At 34.2% G+C, this 19,177-nt stretch overlaps 4 protein-coding genes across 7 annotated transcripts; all 4 read right to left on the reverse strand.

The window, feature by feature from the left end:
• Nucleotides 1–2,853: 2,853 nt before the first annotated feature.
• LOC108216166 (pentatricopeptide repeat-containing protein At3g58590) lies at nucleotides 2,854–6,574 on the reverse strand. Of its 2 annotated transcripts, none has more exons than XM_017388855.2 (2): nucleotides 4,171–6,574; nucleotides 2,854–3,417 (listed from the first exon to the last, which is right to left on the reverse strand). In XM_017388855.2, the coding sequence occupies exon 1, from the start codon at nucleotides 6,506–6,508 to the stop codon at nucleotides 4,184–4,186; it is 2,325 nt and encodes a 774-aa protein (XP_017244344.1). In that variant the 5' UTR covers nucleotides 6,509–6,574; the 3' UTR covers nucleotides 2,854–3,417; nucleotides 4,171–4,183. The 2 variants fall into 2 exon arrangements, with proteins under 2 accessions (XP_017244344.1, XP_017244343.1); XM_017388854.2 differs by having other exon boundaries at nucleotides 2,854–3,535.
• A 2,923-nt stretch (nucleotides 6,575–9,497) lies between these two features.
• Nucleotides 9,498–15,172, reverse strand: LOC108219525 (basic leucine zipper 61-like). 3 transcript variants are annotated; one of them, XM_017393017.2, is made up of 7 exons: nucleotides 14,594–15,172; nucleotides 14,344–14,465; nucleotides 11,226–13,005; nucleotides 10,843–10,933; nucleotides 10,565–10,691; nucleotides 10,024–10,221; nucleotides 9,498–9,804 (listed from the first exon to the last, which is right to left on the reverse strand). In XM_017393017.2, exons 3-6 carry the CDS (start codon nucleotides 11,801–11,803, stop codon nucleotides 10,037–10,039), a joined length of 981 nt encoding a protein of 326 aa, XP_017248506.1. In that variant the 5' UTR covers nucleotides 11,804–13,005; nucleotides 14,344–14,465; nucleotides 14,594–15,172; the 3' UTR covers nucleotides 9,498–9,804; nucleotides 10,024–10,036. The 3 variants fall into 3 exon arrangements, with proteins under 3 accessions (XP_017248506.1, XP_063948555.1, XP_063948556.1); XM_064092485.1 differs by having other exon boundaries at nucleotides 9,498–9,820; XM_064092486.1 differs by having other exon boundaries at nucleotides 9,498–9,862.
• A 156-nt stretch (nucleotides 15,173–15,328) lies between these two features.
• On the reverse strand, nucleotides 15,329–17,012 carry LOC108219524 (pentatricopeptide repeat-containing protein At1g06270). Its single transcript, XM_017393016.2, has one exon. The coding sequence runs from the start codon at nucleotides 16,742–16,744 to the stop codon at nucleotides 15,737–15,739; it is 1,008 nt and encodes a 335-aa protein (XP_017248505.1). The 5' UTR covers nucleotides 16,745–17,012; the 3' UTR covers nucleotides 15,329–15,736.
• Nucleotides 17,013–17,836: 824 nt separating this feature from the next.
• On the reverse strand, nucleotides 17,837–19,071 carry LOC108218167 (LOB domain-containing protein 2). Its single transcript, XM_017391086.2, has 3 exons — nucleotides 19,033–19,071; nucleotides 18,261–18,870; nucleotides 17,837–18,092 (listed from the first exon to the last, which is right to left on the reverse strand). Exons 2-3 carry the CDS (start codon nucleotides 18,862–18,864, stop codon nucleotides 18,040–18,042), a joined length of 657 nt encoding a protein of 218 aa, XP_017246575.1. The 5' UTR covers nucleotides 18,865–18,870; nucleotides 19,033–19,071; the 3' UTR covers nucleotides 17,837–18,039.
• Between the last annotated feature and the right edge of the window lie 106 nt (nucleotides 19,072–19,177).

Here is a 19,177-nt window from a genome sequence, read left to right on the forward strand (position 1 = left end):
TCGGGCAGCAAATTTCAAGAGAAGAAATAAGTCTATTAAAGATATGCAACTAATTTGTTGAAAGCATTAAACCAAGTGTCCTTTGATTAATTGGGGTAATTAAGGATTGAATTGTACAAAAATGATTTGATCTTTTTAAATTTGTTTCTTCAAGAGACCCCAAATTGATGCACAAAATAAGTTTCCAAAACAATATGGGACCGTTTGGGTGAGCTTTAAGTGTTTGTTGCTTAAAATGAAAAAGAGATTTATAAGTGATTAAAGTGTTTGAGAAATAAATAGAAACCCTAAAACAAAAGCTAACATTACAAACTTTTTATAAGTGCTTCTCGACTTTTTACACGTACAAATAAGTGTTTCTAACTTATAAATTAGAAGTCCGGCTTAAAAGCTGAAAACAAACACCCCCATAGTCTCTTTATATTTTTGACCTTATTAGATGAAATAAGAATTTATTTCGAAAATTTTTCATATTTATATGATATTATTTTAGTATATTTAATAAGTGAACAATATATTTTATTTATGGAGATATATCATTTATTTTCAAAATGTAAATTTATAAATATAAATAATTTATTATGACAAAAAATTCATATCTTAAGAAATAAGATAAGTCAAAGCCGATTTAATTTGATGGAATGCATGGTCCATCTACTTATCAAAGTATACTAAAATGTCTCCGTACAGAGTATTACCAAATCAACTTGTCCATGTCTCCGTACGCAAGCAGGATCGAATGAAATAGAAAAGCTGAGGAAAGAAAATCTTAAACTAAGCGAGAAACTGAATAAAATTGAAGGAGTGAAAGTAGCTAGTATGTTGCGTGAGTTGCAGTACGAGAAGGACAGGAACAATGTAATAGAAACGAAGTTAAAGCAGGCAGAAGAGAAGATAGAAGAATTCGACAAAGAACAAGAGACTAGCTCTGATTGATATTTTCTCAGAAGAGAGATCTCGGCGAGACAGAAGTTGAAACAGCATGAGAACAGACCCCCTATTGTGAGTTGCAAAATTGAACGATGAAGTGCTTCCCAGTACAAGTTGATAGTTGGCACTTTGACATGTAAGATATTATTTTTTACATTTTCTATGTTGTATTATATCGAAAATTTTAGATGTAGACGAGAAAGATTACAACTTAGAGTTTTGTTATTTGGTTAGCTAAAAATCGTTTTCCTCCAAACTATCGAAGTTTAGAGTGTTATTATTCGATTTTATGGATTATATTATTTATCGGTTAACATTTCTTATTCCGTCTTCTCACTGATTTTAAAAGTAGTTGTTATTTATTAATAAAAATTATCTATAAACGAAAAATAAAATTATAATTATAATTATAATTATAATTATAATAATTTATAATATACTTTTTATTTTTATTCTACTTATAAAATAAAATTTTAAAAATAAAAATAAAACAATAAATAGATTTGGATTTTTATTTATCATATTGGGCCTAGAATACCGGTAATTAATAACCATATGCTTCACAATTTGTAGATTAAATTTAAGTGGGCCTTGATAAGCGTATATGAGGTCATTTTACATGGGCTCGAAAAACAAATATGCAAGTGCCACAGATATCTGACAAAAAAATGACTACAGATATTTAAGAAGAAGTTCATAAATTTTGTGTCTTAGAAAAAATCTGGTATATAATTCATATTTTCTGTTTAAATTTAAAGCCATAGCACTCTGGTTATGATTAGGCTGTGAAATGGCTCTGAATAACACTAGAATTTGTTGAAGCTAATTTGTAAAAAAAACATGATAATAAAATCAAAACAGTCATTTTTAATTTTCTTTTTTAGTTTTAAACTTTGTTGGAAAGAAGTTTCATATTAGTGGGAAGAATAATTTTGAACTTAAAATTGATTTTTTCATCTCAAATTTGTTGCAACTTGCAAGTAAGTTTTTAATAAGTTGAAAAGGAATTTTTTGAAAATCAAAAATATATTTTTTTAGGTTTCGAATTTTTAAATTTATAATAACCGATCCATGTATTCACTTGTCACTTGTATCTCCTCAATTAAATCATCACAAGCCATGATATCGTTTGTAACAAATTTATACCCAATTTGATATGTAACAATATTCTTTTTTCAAATTATACATTATTATTCTTGATTTGATACATCATCACTGAATTAAGAAAATTTTAAATACATCATCAACATCCATATCATAATTTTATTTGCTGACTAAAAAGATTTTGGACGCCAATAAATGTATCATCATAAAATAATAAAATTTTAAAAAGGTTTTTTTTATTTAAGAAAGTTACAAACTTACGTGAACGAACGAGGACATTTATTACTAACTTAAAAAAAGCACGTCAATAATATTATCAATTAAAATCATTTATATCTCGTATCACTTCCATCACATCAGAAAATTCGGATCAAGCTTATTTGCTATACTTGACTTGTAACTCCAAAACAAATAATACTGATTAATTTAGTACCTTTCTAAATTATAAACTACGAATCCTTAGAGTGAACGTGATTACCTGATTTAACTAACCAAATCAGGCACAATGCACGTTAATTATCATAATACGGTTTTCCTAATCGACATCTAATGCACTTTAAAATCTTTTAGTTGGTTGTGCCAACATTTAAAAATAATGTGTAAAACTTTATAAATAATATTTTTACCACTTGAACTCTGACCAACTCATATTTCAAGGTACTGACCATGTTGATACCGTTTGAGTTCGGTGACCAACTTGATGCATTCAACCCACTTCAATGATTATCTTGATAATTAACCCCTTTAAAATCTCACTTATTGTCCGGTAATGTAAGAATATATATTATTTCGAGAGATCTTTGAAAATCACCAAACATGTAATTTTAATCTCATCTCATGCATGGGTTTATTGAACTAAAAAAAATACTGCATTACAGTATAAGAGTGTACTGAACTTCTTTTAAAACGAAAAACCGAACATAGTTGAGTCAAATTTAAGACCATTCTGCAGTTGTCCTGAAAATGATCTACTGCAAATGAGCTGCAGGCGGTGTAGGCGGTGTTCCTGGACTAGTCTCTGGATTGGGTCCGGATGGAACGAGTCTTTTCACTTCACCAGCACCTACGGCTCCTGGCGGTGGTGTTCCTGGACTAGTCTCTGGATTGGGTCCGGTCCGGTTGGAACGAGTCTTTTCACTTCACCAGCACCTACAACTCCTGGTGGCGGTGTTCCTGGACTAGTCTCTGGATTGGGTCCGGTTGGAACAAGTCTTTTCACTTCACCGGCACCTACAACTCCTGGTGGCGGTGTTCCTGGACTAGTCTCTGGATTGGGTCCGGTTGGAACGAGTCTTTTCACTTCACCAGCAGCTACAACACTAGGCGGTGTTCCTGGACTAGTTTCCGGATTGGGTCCTGATGGCACAAGTCGCTTTGTTGCTCCTGCATCGTGAACAGCCAACTTAAACCCTAGCTTATGAAAAAGAGCAAGGCTGCTTCTTCTATTATGTATCATAAGCCATGCTTCTGAATTGGCAGAACAGGTTAAGAAAAGGATAATCTGCAGAATGATTATCAAGCGTTTAGCAGCAATTGAATTATTAGCAGCCATCTTAGAGTATTGTAATACAATGCATTGTACTCTAGCATACAGGGGCTATTTATAGCCTACGTAAGGAATGATTATGCATTGTAGCGAGGTAATCGCCTCAATTGTCACTTGTATAATTAAGGCAATTGTGTAAATCATGGATTCTGATCATGTGTAAATCTCGTTTTTTGTGGAATTAAGGTTATATCATAGAATTGATTTTGTGGAATTAAGGTTATTTTATAGAATCGATTTTGTGAAATTAAGGTTATATTATACCTGATTCGATCACAAGCGTAGGATTTAGGATTGGGCCGCTTTTGGTATAATATTCCCAGTTCAATTTCCTTAATTTAGTTATTTTTTTAGATTCAGCCTAGCACGGGGCAATAAGTTTCAAGAGAAAAAATAAGTCTATTAAAGATATGAAACTTATTTGTTTACAGCACTAAACAAGTGTTCTTTAATTAATTAATTGGGGTAATTAAGGATTAGATTGCACCGAAAATGATTTAATCTTTTGAATTTGTTTAAGAGACCCCAAATTGATTCACAATATAAGTTTCCAAATGAAAAACAGTTTTATATATAGAAGAATTTCATACCTGAATTTTTGGTTTAAATACATAGAGCTAGGTCCTCAGTATGTCTCTGTCCCTGGCAACCTTCGAGGAAAATTCTCCAAATTCGTGCATTTGGGGGGAAAGGCATTCCAGTAATCAACTTCTCTGCTTCCTTAAGGTGGCCATTTCTAGCCAATAAGTCCACCACAAGAATATAATGGTCCATTTCAGGTTTCATCTTGTACTTGGATTGCATCTGCTCAAATAATTCAATCCCCTCCTTTACTAATCCTATGCGCCTGCATGCTGATAGCGCTGCAGCAATAGCAGCCTCGTCTGGCAGAAACCCCATACTCTCCATTTCCCTGAACTTTTGTACTGCCTCGTACACACGACCATGTGATTCAAGTGAAGACATTACAGCTGTCCACGAGATCACATTTTTGTCATTCATTTCATCAAAGATACCAATCGAACTATCAAGGCTTCCACATTTTCCGTACATGTCTATTAGTATGTTACCCACAAATGTGTCATAACTCTTAAAATCAGTTTTAATGATGAGTCCATGAAGTGATCTACCTAAATCTAGGTTACAAATTCTAGTACAAACACTTAAGAGGCTAATATATGTATACTTGTCCGGACGGACCTGATATATTTGCATTTGGCCAAAAAGCTCAAAGACCTCTTTGTAATCGCCATGACGTGCACAAGCTGTAATCAATATGTTCCAAGATACAATGTCTGGTTCATCGAGTAAAGAATACAACCTTTGAGTCCGGTGATATTGACCCGTTCTGTTAAAAATTCCCGCAATGACATTAGAGGGCACGACAGAGAGCATCATGTTTGTCTCAGCAGCAAAATTCAAGGCGTCGTCTATGAGACCACTTTTAGCATATGAGCCAATAAGTGTGCTCAAAACATACTCATTGTCATCATAACCCATTTTAATCAGCAATGAATGAAGCTGCTGCAACTCTGTGTTGAAGGACACTCTAAGGACCGTAGAAAAAGAACCCTCATTGGGTCGGTAACCCATTCGAATCATTTGACGTAGTAAAAAAACGGCGGTTGAACAACTTGTGTTTAAATAACCAATCATCAAAGAATTCCACGAAACCACATTTTTATCTTGTATTTCATCAAAACAACAATGAGCATCTTCCATTCTACCACACTTGGCATAGAAGTCAACCAATGCACTACCAACAAAAACATCAAATTCAAATCTTTTCCTAATCGCTAAAGCATGAATTGATTGTCCACAATGTATGATCTTTAGTATAGTACAAGAATTGATGACACTGACAGTCGTAGTCTGATTAGGTAAGATTTCATCCTTATTCATACTTCGAAAGCATTCTAATGCTTTCTCCGGCCTACCACTTCTTGAAAATACTCCTATGATAGTGTTCCAAGACACTATATCCCGAACAGGCATCTCCTCAAACATAATTTCAGCCATATCTGCGCTCAAAGACTTCACATACATGTTAAGTAGAGCATTAGCTACTAAAACCACATTCCATAACCCACATTTTATCGCTAAACCATGTATTTGTTCTCCGCATTCCAAGTCCTCTTCCCGTCCAAATCCAGATAAAACACCCACAAAAGAATACAACGAAAGTGACACTCGAGTTCTCATAAGCTCACGAAACATATACAAACCCATATCCCCAAACCCATGATGACCAAACAAAGATATCACCGAATTCCAAGTCACTAAACTCTTACTCGGCATGTCTTCAAACACCCGAAAAACTTCATCTAAACACCCATTCCTCCCAAAGCACCCCAACAACGCAGTCCCTGCAAATGCATCAACATAAAGCAACCCACTCTTCACAATCAACCCATACAAGTACATTCCTCTCCAAACCTCCAAACAATCACACGATAAAAGCCCGCCAAATGTAAACTGCGTGAACACAAACCCACATCTCCTCATCTCATAAAAAACACCCCAAGCATCACCCACAAGCCCATCACGGCTATAACAGCTAATAACCGTATTAAAAGAAACATTATTTCTCTCAGGCATTTCATCAAACACCTTGCGTGCTTTACACAACAAGCCCAACGACGCGTACAATGAGATGATATTGTTGTAAAGGAAGATATTTTGGGCGTGATTTGAGCCCATTGTGATGGCGAGAGCGTGGAGAGATTTGGTGGCCTCAAGAGTTGAGATTTTTGGGAGTAGTGTGACGAGAGTGTCGTGATTGAGTTGGCCATTGTTGCAGTAATGCCGAGGTTTATAATGATAGTTTTGAGTTAAAATGTACACAGATACTACACAATTTTTTAGAGGGCGGAGGTGATGAAGGTAGTGGCAGTTGCGCAGCGGCAATACACGAGTCGCCTTTTTCATGCGGTTGACCACAGTCTACAGCCCAACAAACATAATAAAAAGGCATGCGTTTTTCTTGTTTATTTGTGTTTAACTTGCTAGTATATTTTTTTATGACTTAATCACCAAAAAAATCATCAAACTCTTGTGATTTTTTCATTTTAACCATAAAACTAATTTTGTTGCAGAAAAATACAATTAATTAATAGAAAACATACTTGAGGGAACCTAATTTGAAATAGTTTCTAACCATAGTTAAATGGTATCCTATGCAGCATTTCTAAAATATCTTTTTTGTATATTTTTATTTTAAATATTTACATAATTCATTATACACACACCAAACAATTAGTTTTTATTTGAATTATTAGGGTTCGTCATAATATAATTCTAAATTATTGTTGGAAAAATAATGAATTTAATTTATAAGTTTACATTTTATTTTTATTATTAAGAATTTAATTTAATTTAATTCTTTTGAAATACCAACAGCCTACCAGGTAAATTAAAATGAACTCTTACTAATAAAGATAAAATGTAAATTTATAAATTAAATTAATTATTTTTCTAACATTAATTTAAAATTATATTATGACGAACCCTAATAATTCAAATAAAAACTGATTGTTTGGTGTGTTTATAATGGATTATGTAAATACTCCCTCCGTCCCAAGTCATGCTTTTTTGATTTTCAAGAAGTCACATAGAACAATCTTTGACCATATGTTAAAAATTATTTATTTATTATTTTAGAAAATAAAAAGTCACACTTTAAAATAGATTAAATATCCTTTAAAATGACATAATTTTTTTTATTTTTTTCTATTATTTAATATATAAAAATTTAAGTCAAAATATAGTTAATTTGACTGGTCAAATATCAAAATAAACATATATTTTGGGACGGAGGGAGTATTTAAAATAAAATTATAAAAAAAGATATTTCAGTAATGTTGCATAGGATACCATTTAACCATGGTTAGAAACTATTTAAAATTGGTCTCTCAAATTTGTAGTCTATTAGTTAGTTGCACTTTTCTGCAACAAAATTAGTTTTATGGTTAAAATGAAAAAATCACAAAAGTTTAATAGTTTTTTCGGTAATTAAGTCTTTTTTTATTATTAATTTGTATGTTTATTATATTGATTTAATAATCTTTTTATCATCAAAACATGTGTTATATCAATTTAAAAAAATCTCCTTATTTATCATAAAATGACGAGAAGAGCTCCATCTCATTATGATATTAGTGAATATCTCAAGTTTGACATCCATCACCTCAATATTTTCGTAATATATCCTATCAAAATCTCAATTTTTTAAAAATTTTCATATAAACTTAGTTTCTTGTCATAAAACTTTTTTTAAAATGATTATATAAGTATTTTATTGTAGGACTAAAATGTAGACCAATGATCTCGTATGGAGTTTATCATTTTTCCGGCACCAACAATAATTAACAAGTAAATTAATATATTTACTTGACATGGAAAATGAAAAAAAAAAAGAAGGAAACTATCTAACTGTAAGAAGTAATATGCTGTCCCCCAACAAAAGTGAGATGCCTAAAGTATTGAGCTTTTGAGTATCTGAGTTGAAAACAGAACATTTGTTTGTCAAAATAATTTGATATAATTCGATAGAAAGATCTCTATCTAAAATTCATTCTCAATTGCTTCGAGATTGTATGTTGATTCAACTCAGATATCTTTCGCTTCGGAAGATTGAAAGCAGGAGAATCTGATATCTGTGCAGACGGAGGAGAAGAAGCGAAATCTTGAAGATACGCAATTGGCGCCAGTGATGAAGAAATTTGATTGATGAAGAGGTTCGTTATGTCCCTCAGAGGCTTCCTTGTTAATTTTCTCCTCCTGTTTTTCGCTATAGCTTTTGATTTCAACGACAATGCTGATGATGCTGGAATTATGTTCTCTTTGTTATCGTGTGCTAATTCACGAACAGAAGAAGCCCCCTCCATTTTTACGCTTAATGAAGGTCGGAAAATTTTGAAACGGGATCGGAGAGATTGAAATGGAATGAGTCGAGCTAAGATGTGAATTAGAGGAGATGCTTAGGGATATATATAATTGTGTGTTAGAGGGTTGGTTTGGTTTTTGGAGGGCATGGTTTTTGGGTTTTGGTTTTGGAGGGATGAATTGAAATTTTCTAATTTTGGCTTCGAATCTGGGATTTGAAATTTTATTTTGAGAAGGGAGGGATGGGTAGATTTCATGGCTTTTTTGGAGAGCTTTGAACTGTAGATTCGCATTACTGAACATTTATGTGGATTTTTTGGAAATTGAATTTGAGGTTCGTGGCGCGCTTTTTATTTTTGGGCCGTATTGTAAAGTAAGTAAAATTTGCGCGGGTATGTCAAATATTTTTGTTGTTTTGTTTGAATTTCAGCTACCCACTCCATTGGATTATGGGCTTGGGCCTGTGTTTGGTAATGGACGAACCATATACAACATTTTTTTTCTTTAATTAAAACCTGATATTGCATTTAACACGAATGATCATAAGAAATAGCCTACACTGACGTCATAAAAAGTTGGCAATAAACATAAGTGCTTTATTAGATGGGCTGTTAAAATATTGGAATTCACACTACGAGATTAGATTTTAGGGGTCGTTTAGTGTATTGAAATATAATTTTAAAAAAATATATTTATTTTTAAACCGGAGAACATATGACGTGACATGGTTTTTGTTTCACGTGATTAGGCATCTAATAGTATTATTTGTTGGAAAAAATTATTTAGTAAAAATATTGCTCTCAGATAATAGAAGTGTCCTCATGAAAAATCATGTCCAAATTGTTGCTCGCGGATAATTGTTGAAAGTTCTTCAGCAACCTTATAATCTCTGAAAATATTTCCATTTCCTATTTTATAATTTAAAGACATTAATAATACTTGGGTCGATCTTAGATGACAATTAGATTTCTCTATATAATCACATAATAAATCGTTATCATGAAAAGTCTAAATAATTAGAAAGACTAAATCGTACAATAAGAGGAATCAGAAATTTATTAACAATTGAATTAAAATAATTAATAAGCAGTACTAATCAACAACATTACAGAGCACATTTGCTCCCATTCCTTTGTGAGGTACAAGTGGTGGTTTTGCCATAAAACATGGAAATAAAACAGTGGGCTCCTCCTCTAGCATGGGAAGAGAGTTATGTCACATGAATAATTCTTATTGCATGTGCAAGTAATTTTAGAGAAGAAAAGCATTAAAGCAGAAGCAGAGCAGCTGGAATCCATGTCCGCCCTTTCATTGCAGACAGAGGTTCCTTCATTCTATCCCTGCGCGAAATCGTAACTGTTACAAAATGCCAGAATTTTTGCCACTAGGCTGATTAATCTGTAAAGGAAACGTTCTTAATCACAGTATGGCACATGTTCTGATTATAGCTCTCAAAGATTTGTTAATCTTGATTGTCAAGGGGTGCATGCTTCTCCAGCTTTCAGATGTGGTAAATTAGGCTAATAGTTCAACTGAGAATGATAGGGCTGAAAAGTTACCTGGATTCTGTGATCAGCTGATCATAATTTGTTCACTGTGTGCAGTGCCATTGGCGGGATTAGAAATGTTTTCCGGAGATTGTAATAGTGATTTGGTAGATTTTGGTGTTGAGTCATCATTTTCCATCTTCTTCAGGTTCTGTTGGTAATATATTTGCCTCAGTCTTTCAATTTCCCTTTTCAATGCTTCTTGATGAGCTGCAACAAAATACAAATCAACCATGTATCCTATATGTTACTAGTATGTGATGAACCAGGTCCAGGTACAAACCTTATATGTTATCTGATATAACTATCCATAAAATATATTATGTAATTTACGAAATGCAGCTAAACATACTATTAGGATCGTAAAGGGGAAGAGGGCATTCAAATCAAGAAGCTAACCACTTCATCTAAAATTCGAATTATTGCAGGAAAACTTGAAGATTGCATCAGTGTGACAGCTAGAGCCTAAATATATGATGCAATGTGGACTGTGCAAACAAATCATATATGCATATCATTCTAAACTTTTGAGTGCTGAGCAGTTTATAGTTACCATCTTTGAAGAGCTTATCCTGGGCAAGAGCTGCAAGTCTTTGTTTAAGAACACTATTGTCCACATTTAGAACCAGTCTTTGGTGGTCTAGATATGCAACCCTTGGGGATAACACTGAGACCTCAGCCTATTTCAAGAAATTAATTCAATTTAATTAATGTATCTAGTTACTGTGCATAAAAAATAATTACACAGTTTTATAAGAAATTACAAATTATGAAGGTGGTGACATTTTCTTCTATTCATATGATTAGATTCAGGACTAAATTTGTACATACTTGTAATGAGTTAACCCCGAGTTCTAGCTCGGATATGTAATGCAGTTTCTTCACCCGTGACCTCTGTGCTGATTGTCTGTTGGCCAATATTCTAGGGGTGGACACCAAAACAGAAGTTAATATATTAGCAAACACAATAAAATGCATGTTCTTCGGATTATTGGTACAAAAAAATGTGGTCGGCTGATTATGAGTACCGAAATGATGTAGTATAAAGAATTTTCAGGTCTGGATACATCAAAACACACGTTGTGACAAATCAGTTTTCAACGAAGTACACAACTTGTTTGCAAGAAGGTAAATAAACAAGATAGTTACTTCATCAATTAAAAGTAGATGTGGCAATCAATTTGTGATAGAGTTGCATGATTAATAGTGTGTACCTCTTAATCCTTTTTGGATCGAAGATTTTATCATTGTAATTGTCTGTACTTGCATTGCCAATGGCTTCATGCTGACCGTCTGATGCACTTTCCATCTCCTCGGATTCAATTGGTATCTTCTGCTGCTTCTTCATCTGCTGGTCATGACTGAGCAGCATAAGACTACTATGTTTATCATCATCCATGCTACTGTGATCAGAGGGTGACGATGGATTGGAGCAAGAGACTGTTGGAACGGCAATTGTATCATCAATAAACATAGCCATGAACTGCTCTTCATCAAACCCATCGAACTCAGTTGCACTCCTCCTGGACCCTGGTGCAGAGGATCTTCGGGATTCTTTTTGTTCCATTTGCGCCATTGGAATTTGGTCGAGAAACGCAATTGAGTCGGTGCTGACAGACCTCCGGTGGGAACCACGCTTCGTCGACGAGAAGTCGAGGAACTCATCAGCCCACGAAGGGCCGCCATTGGAAGCAGCCAAGCCCAAACTATCCATTGAAGGCATTCTTTGGTGGTGGGAAGCATCATGCCAGTTTGGTGTCATGTTTGGGACTTTGGGAGGCAATTGTGCCATTAGTATTTCTTTGGTCACAACTCAATGCAATGTAGCTAAAGAGATATAAGTAATGCAATAGTGTGCATATGTGTATAGTATATTATATAGACACCAGAATATCATCATAATCTTAACTTGTGATAGATATATAGATAGATAGATGGATAGTGGGGTCACATGGGCAGATTGGGACAGCTATCAACAGCTGGTATATAAGAAGGTTGAATCTCAACTGTATTACTGGGAAAGTAGCATATGTGCACTAGTTAACTCCAATTTATAACAAGAGCAATCAGAGACCACGTGCTCAGACTTATTGGAATAGAATCCTTTCATCTTATCAATAATTATATACTAGATGTACATGCATATTTTAATATCCTGCTATAGAAGTATTTTATCACGCACAGAAAATTATGGAGATCTTTATACATACACCCCTCTACATGAACACAAACACATCCAGAAAAGCATGGAGATAAAATACCTAAAGCCATATACACATACAGAAGAAAATTATGGAGTTCATGATACACGACGACTTCGGGTTCGATAATATAAACACACATGAGGATGTCTGTAAAAATGTTTGAAAATAATAAGGGAGAATTATTGGAGTTGTACGGGTGCAGAAACTATGAGAATTTGAGAACATGTCATGCCATGTGAAATATTGTACCGGATAAGTGTTTAGAACGCGCACTCTCTAAGCTTTCTTTTACTTTGTCTCCAAACCATTAGCCACATGTAGGGCATCTCTCTATAACTTCATGTTTATTGGTCTGTACAAGTATCTTGCATTTTATTATTTGCTACTTTTACACGCACATTCTCCTCTCAGAACCTAGCTGTAATACTCAATTCAATGGAAATGGAATTATTAACTAATTCAAAATCGTACAGCTAAGGTTTTTCTCATTTCCTTTCATGCACTTGTAGTTGATTTGTTTAGTGTTAAAATAGTGGATTAAGCCACTGAACCTGAAAGTCCATAATCATTAATAATCCTTGCAATTCTGGAAAGTGAATCTTCTGTTCCAGTGCGAGCTAACATGCAAAGTACTTTTATCTGGGAATTTATAATTATGAAGTAAGTACGAAGCAGTTTAATTTATCGAAAAGGGACTAACAAAATAAAGCTTGCAGTCTTTATGCATTTGGCCCGAGAGATCTTCAACTACAAGTCCCAAGGCCTATGGCAAGACTTGGATTGGCCAGCCCTGCAAGATTTCACCAGAAAAAAGAAACATAAATAAAACTGATATCTATTTTTGCTGGAGAGTAACACGCAGGAACTAGTGGCATCGTACATTAGTACTGGTACAATGCCAATTACAAATATGCAGTTACCCACAAGAACAACTATCACTAAACTACCAGTAAGTATCAAATCACGATGCCAATTAAATAAGAAGAAGGAATGATAAAAAAGGGTTCCTACTATAAGTCTGAACACCAAATCCACAATGAACCGTTCCAGCAGTGGCTATCTCAAGTTTCAAATCTGACTATGCATTTATATGTAATGTCTAATAATACTTTGTCCAACAGATATAACAGCAAATTAATGTATTTCTACTCTCCTGCTTTTGGAAAGAACACTGTGCTACTATGACTATGATATACATTCTGAACTATTAATATGACCCCTTTAGATCCATCTGACATTGATGTTTGGCCCATGTATTTGCGGCTGATATGATATAATGACAGGAGTATCACAACATTATATCTTAAGTCACTATTATTTCCTGTTTGGAGTAAAACAGCATCACCATTGCCTACTCTTTTTGGATAAACCTCATCAAAAGTAGATAGCAGTTACAATAATGAAAACAATAATGACACAGACCGGTAATTAAAAAATCCTTTACATTTTTGGTTCAAACCACCTTAAGAAGCACTGTTTGTCAAGTCACTATTGACCTGTGATGAGGCTCTGCCCACCCAGTGTGGATTGGACTAAATCAAGAGCTGCAATTTCGATGTTGGAATTTTCAGAAAGAAACTACTTTCTCCATGTCAATAAATCATCATCAGTTAGTCCCTAAAACGCCTTTTATAGTCCATTGACCAGATTCAAAGTCAAAAATTGTATTATTCATAAATCTAACATGGGAACATGCATGATAAGAAAATTTGAGCTTCTTTGGAACCCAGCTTTTTCAAGTTCATATTAAATAGATCTGCTTGATATTTGTTCTGTAAAATTGTTATTTCAACCATAAGAGTCAAACTAGGATATTAATGTTAGACAGGGGAGTGCATCTTAGTGATTATATATACCTCACATAGTCACATATAAAAAAGGGATTAAATTCTTTGAAATGTCAACACTTCAGCATAGAGACTGATACCAGTTATTCACTCTGTCACCCCGGCATAACATTTAGAAAATAATTTGTCACCACTTCAAAACAATTGCAAAGTTTAAGATATAATCACTTATATATGCAATAACATATGCAGTTTTAAAATAAAAAGGTGCAGCCATTTGTAACCAGAATACTTATACACTTGCTACAAATATATTCTGCAAAGTTTTGGACCCTGCATACCTTTTGATTACACGAAGCTTTCTCTGCAACAGCAACCCAGATAATTTTACAAACAATCAAAATCAGGAAATTGATCTGTGTCAGAATTGCTTGTTTACTACGATGTCAATCGAGGCTCACAGCTGAAAAAAAAATCACTTGTGAGAAGGTAATATCACCACAGGAAGACATCAAAGAGCACAAAATGGTAAATGTTACATAAGTCAAAAGTTGAAACCATGCATCAATATAAGTAGCAACAAACAAGTACCTTTAAAAAGTGGCAAGGCCTTAAAGTTCTGGCCAATAGCAGTGTGCTAAAGGTTTGTTTTCATTTTATTACCCTGAATGGGTTCTCCTTCTGCATTTCTTCTATTCTGTGGGGAACGAGAATACAGACTATTTCATCTAAGCATCTATAGGAATTTTCTGAGGCTGCTGATGGAACTGCTTTTATCGATTCATGGAGCAAAACTAACAGTCTGTGGATCACAAATTGGCTATAAGCACTGACTTGTGAAGATTTTAAAGAATTGCGAGCATGGAGATATAACATGCCCTTGTAAATAAGAAGGGGACTTGTAGCACCACTTAGGGATTCCATCTACCCTATTAGAGCTAGAAGAGTCTTGCTGTTGAACTTCATTCCTACATATGATGAAAAGCTTCCATAAAGTGTCCGAATACTTGTTAAATTCTTTTCTGACAGAGAAACACTTCACCGACGAGGACAGTTATTAAACATATTAAATATCACGATGACCATCACCACAAGGTCCACAACCATAGGCAGTACCATGTAGCTGATCTAAGCGGTGAACCACAGTACCAATTTGGACAACAGTATGAGTAGCCAGTTATGCAGCGATCCATGTCTGAAAACTCTAAAACTTATTAGCCAATGTTACTAATACAAGTAAGATCTTAAGAATATGTAATAACACCATGGGCAATAGATATTGTAATATTAATTGGCTGAGGTATCCCAGAGGTTCAAATGACTTCATAAAACTAAAAGTAAGATCTTATTAAGACATTCAAAGCAAAAACCTATACTGATATATTTTTCCTCTATTGCTTTCCCACAAGAAGAAATAAATTCTGAAGAAGGCTTTTTGCATCTCTAGGAGATCAAGCAACTATTTTTTTCAGAAATTAGCATCAGTTTACATCACATTTATGATAAACTTTAGGAAGTTGCTAAAGAACATATGCCTGTATGTCGCTGCTGTTTGCAGTCACATTGTGACCTCAATGCTCTATGTTATCGAAATATCTTCATAGTCAAGTTTGCAAAGAATCTTCTGCTTTATAGCAGGTCAACTGATTAGCTACTTGACAGGTGGGAAAGACATACTTATAACAACCTGATCCCGTATCCATTGCTTTAAGAAAATGAGCTGTTTTTGAGACGTTACGATTTTAACTCTGTGAATCTCTGCCGCACAGCATAGGCAAATTTCCAATCACCAGCATTAGCCAATCCTTCAACCACCTTCTGCCTTGCTCTAATATATGGTATAAACCCTCTATTTGTCATTCCCATCACAACCTTCCCAGCTAAAACATATTCACCGCATTCTAGACATCCCTCAAGCACCGACTCATAACTCTCGAATCCCACAAGAATACCCTCAGTCTGCAAAAGCTCAATAACCTCAACTGCCCTCCATACATCTTTTCTGGCCTTCATAGTTTTTATCACTTTTACCACTATTTCCTGTCTTGGCGTCAACCCAAATTTGACCATCTCCCTCATCAGCTCTGCCACAACAGTGATCCTTCGGATTCTACACATTGCACCAATAACAATACCATACGTATCCAAATCAGGAACGCATCCTGATTTACACATTCCCCTCAAAACCTGAACTGCCTCTTTCGACTGATCAACTTTGCAAAGAGACGAGATAAGATAGTTACACGTGCCACAGTCAGGACCATATCCAATGGACTCCATCTCCAACAGCATCTTCGAGACGGACTCACATTGCTGTCGCCTTTCCATCCACGCGCTAGAAAGAAGAAGGTGAGTTTGGGGAACAGGGACACAACCAGACCTCAAAACACGTTGCACAATAGCAAGACCAAGAGGAAGAGGATCAGGACTCTGGAGAACATAAGTAAGAAGACACGAATAAGTAGCATAAGGGTGATACCGAGGTCTAATCCAAATAAAATCCTGCAACATTTCATCAATAACTTGCGTCCTACGAGCTAGCGAAAATGTAGACAGGAATGAAAAAGGATTCGAGGCTGGACAGCATTCTTTCGAGGCGGTAAAAAGATCAGGGATTTGTCGATACTTTCTTGATTCAACGGCTGCTCTAACGGATTCTTCAAGCGATAAACAAACAGAATGGATCGAAGAAAATGTAACAAAAGAGTGACCAGGCCTTTTGGGAATTAACAATTTAAACATTGTGAAGCTTATTATAGACTGGTAAAATTAAAATGTGTGTGCATCTTCACAGAGTAATATTATCAAGCATGTCATGTGCAGTAGAGAAAAAAACTGGAACCCCTTGTTGCAGCAGTGTGGGAGTGATTTCACCCGGGAGAACAAATACAGTGTTTTTAAATTTTAAATATAAAATTAATATTATTTTTATTATAAATAAATACAGAAAAGGAAACGAATCTCTGAAGTGAAGGTCATCATGGGCTTGGGTTGAGGCATTGGCATCTTGTTTAGTAGTTTTGGTCTCAGATTATTTATTGGGCCTTGACGACGAGCTGAAATAGTTTACATAACTAATTAATCACGTGATTAAATTAAATAAATAGTTTAAATAACTTTTAAAAACTGATTAAATTATCATACATTAATAAAATATTAATTTAATATATATAACAAAATGATTTTTATTAATTTATTTATATAAATAAGCAATTATCTGTTTAATTATGGAATAATATTTTTCTCAAGTCCGATTCTCATTATTTTTAACACAGGCCCATAGGCCCATAGTTATAAATCGAGAAATCTTTTATTGATAAAGATAAATTTAGAAAATTTGAATAAATTAAAAGATGAATGTTATTATTTTTTGTTTAACGGGAACTTTGTAGGGATAATTTTAAAAATACCCATCTGTATAATTATTTTTTAAAAATACTACCATCTTTTCATTGTTTTTTAAAAATACTTTTTCATAATTTTTTTTTTCAAAAATACGGTTTTGCAATTTTTGCAACCTCATTTGCAATCTTGGGTTTCAGTTGCAAATGAGGTTGCAACTTTTGCAACCTCATTTTCAACTGAAAGGCTGGCGCCCCCGAAGGTTGCAAATCGTAATTTTGAAAAAAGAATTTTATGAAAAAGTATTTTTAAAAAAATTTCTTAAATGTAGTATTTTTGAAAACAATAATAGAAAAGTTAGGTATTTTTGTAGATTTCCCAACTTTGTACTGTTGTTGCAAATATTTGTGTATATATATCACCGTAAGACAAGCAATCTAATAATCAAAAACAAAAAATTATAAATAAAAAAAATCAACCAAGCTTCCAATTATTTATTTGAATGGAGAACGTGTGTGTATTAGCAACATAAACTATAACTTCAAATATGATATTTGAATGTGGACGATTATATAGATTCAATAAATACAATTCTTAATTTTCATTGTATGCAAAAATCAAATCAATAAATAAAATGCAGTTTTCTCGTATCCACTACAATAAGAGAATCCGAAAGCGAAGCAGCAATGAATCAGTCATGAGTTGCCATTCCACTCCAGCTCCTTGGCATCAATTGCACCATATTGACCTGCCCATAGTTCACAGAGACATGAAATCAAATCTCCTCAGTATATTTGACTGCCAGAATGCATCCACAATTTTTTAATTCGAATATTGTCAAAAATAAGACGGGTGAGTGCGTTTAAATTATTAATGTAAATATGATTATGCAACATGTATGCTATTTCATAAATACCTGGTAACTGGTAGGAATGTTGATTAATACTACTACCATTAATCACCGGCTGATGAGGCATAATTACACAACTATTATCACTCTCTTCGCTTAATTTATTGTTGGGTACACACGAATAATAATTGAAGCTGGGATATAATCCAGAAACCACAGTCCCTTTACTATTCATAATGTTGTACTTATTAGCATCATAGTTAATCATTCCTCCAGCATTGCTCATCACAGTCTCATTAAGTCCATTAATCAACCCTCCTGGTGCTGTCAACGATGATTTATAAGCCTGATATTCATTTTTATACCAGTTAAGCTCTTCTATAACTCGTCTGTACTCTCCGAAAGGGCCTAGTATGGGATCCTTTTGTCTGCTGAACGCTTCCCAGACCAGTGAGTCCGCGGCTCTCTTGCGATCATCCAAATTTAAACGTTTCAGAATTTTTGTAACGTTACTGACACCGAAAACCTTGTGTACTGCCTGAAATTCGCGGTTTTTGTCCACTGGAAAGAACGGCGCTAAGGTGCATTTTTCGGTGCATTTCTTCCTTTGGTGCCTGCATGATGCACAAGCTCCTGCAGCGTTGGCTCCTCCTCCGTTGCTCCTCTGCATTTAACCCTGAAATAAAACTCTAAAAAAAAATGAGCATATTGTAATTAAATAACTGCTAGATTCTTTTTATTGACTATGTTGTGCATGATAAGTCACGCTATATATATGAACAGTTTTAGCATGAGAACAGTTTGTTTGACACTTTCCGCAATTTTGTTACATACGTACCTGATCGAGTAAAAAGAAGAAGATAGTGAAGGAGAACATACCTTATATTTATAGCAGAGATAATGATTTATGGTAAACAAGTATTTAAAGAATGACGGAAATTAAGGATAGTAAAGAGGAGTAGAAGATTGATGAATAAAGTGCT

This window comes from Daucus carota, chromosome 4 (genome assembly GCF_001625215.2).
Source record: "Daucus carota subsp. sativus chromosome 4, DH1 v3.0, whole genome shotgun sequence".
In the NCBI taxonomy this organism is placed as follows: Eukaryota; Viridiplantae; Streptophyta; class Magnoliopsida; order Apiales; family Apiaceae; genus Daucus; species Daucus carota.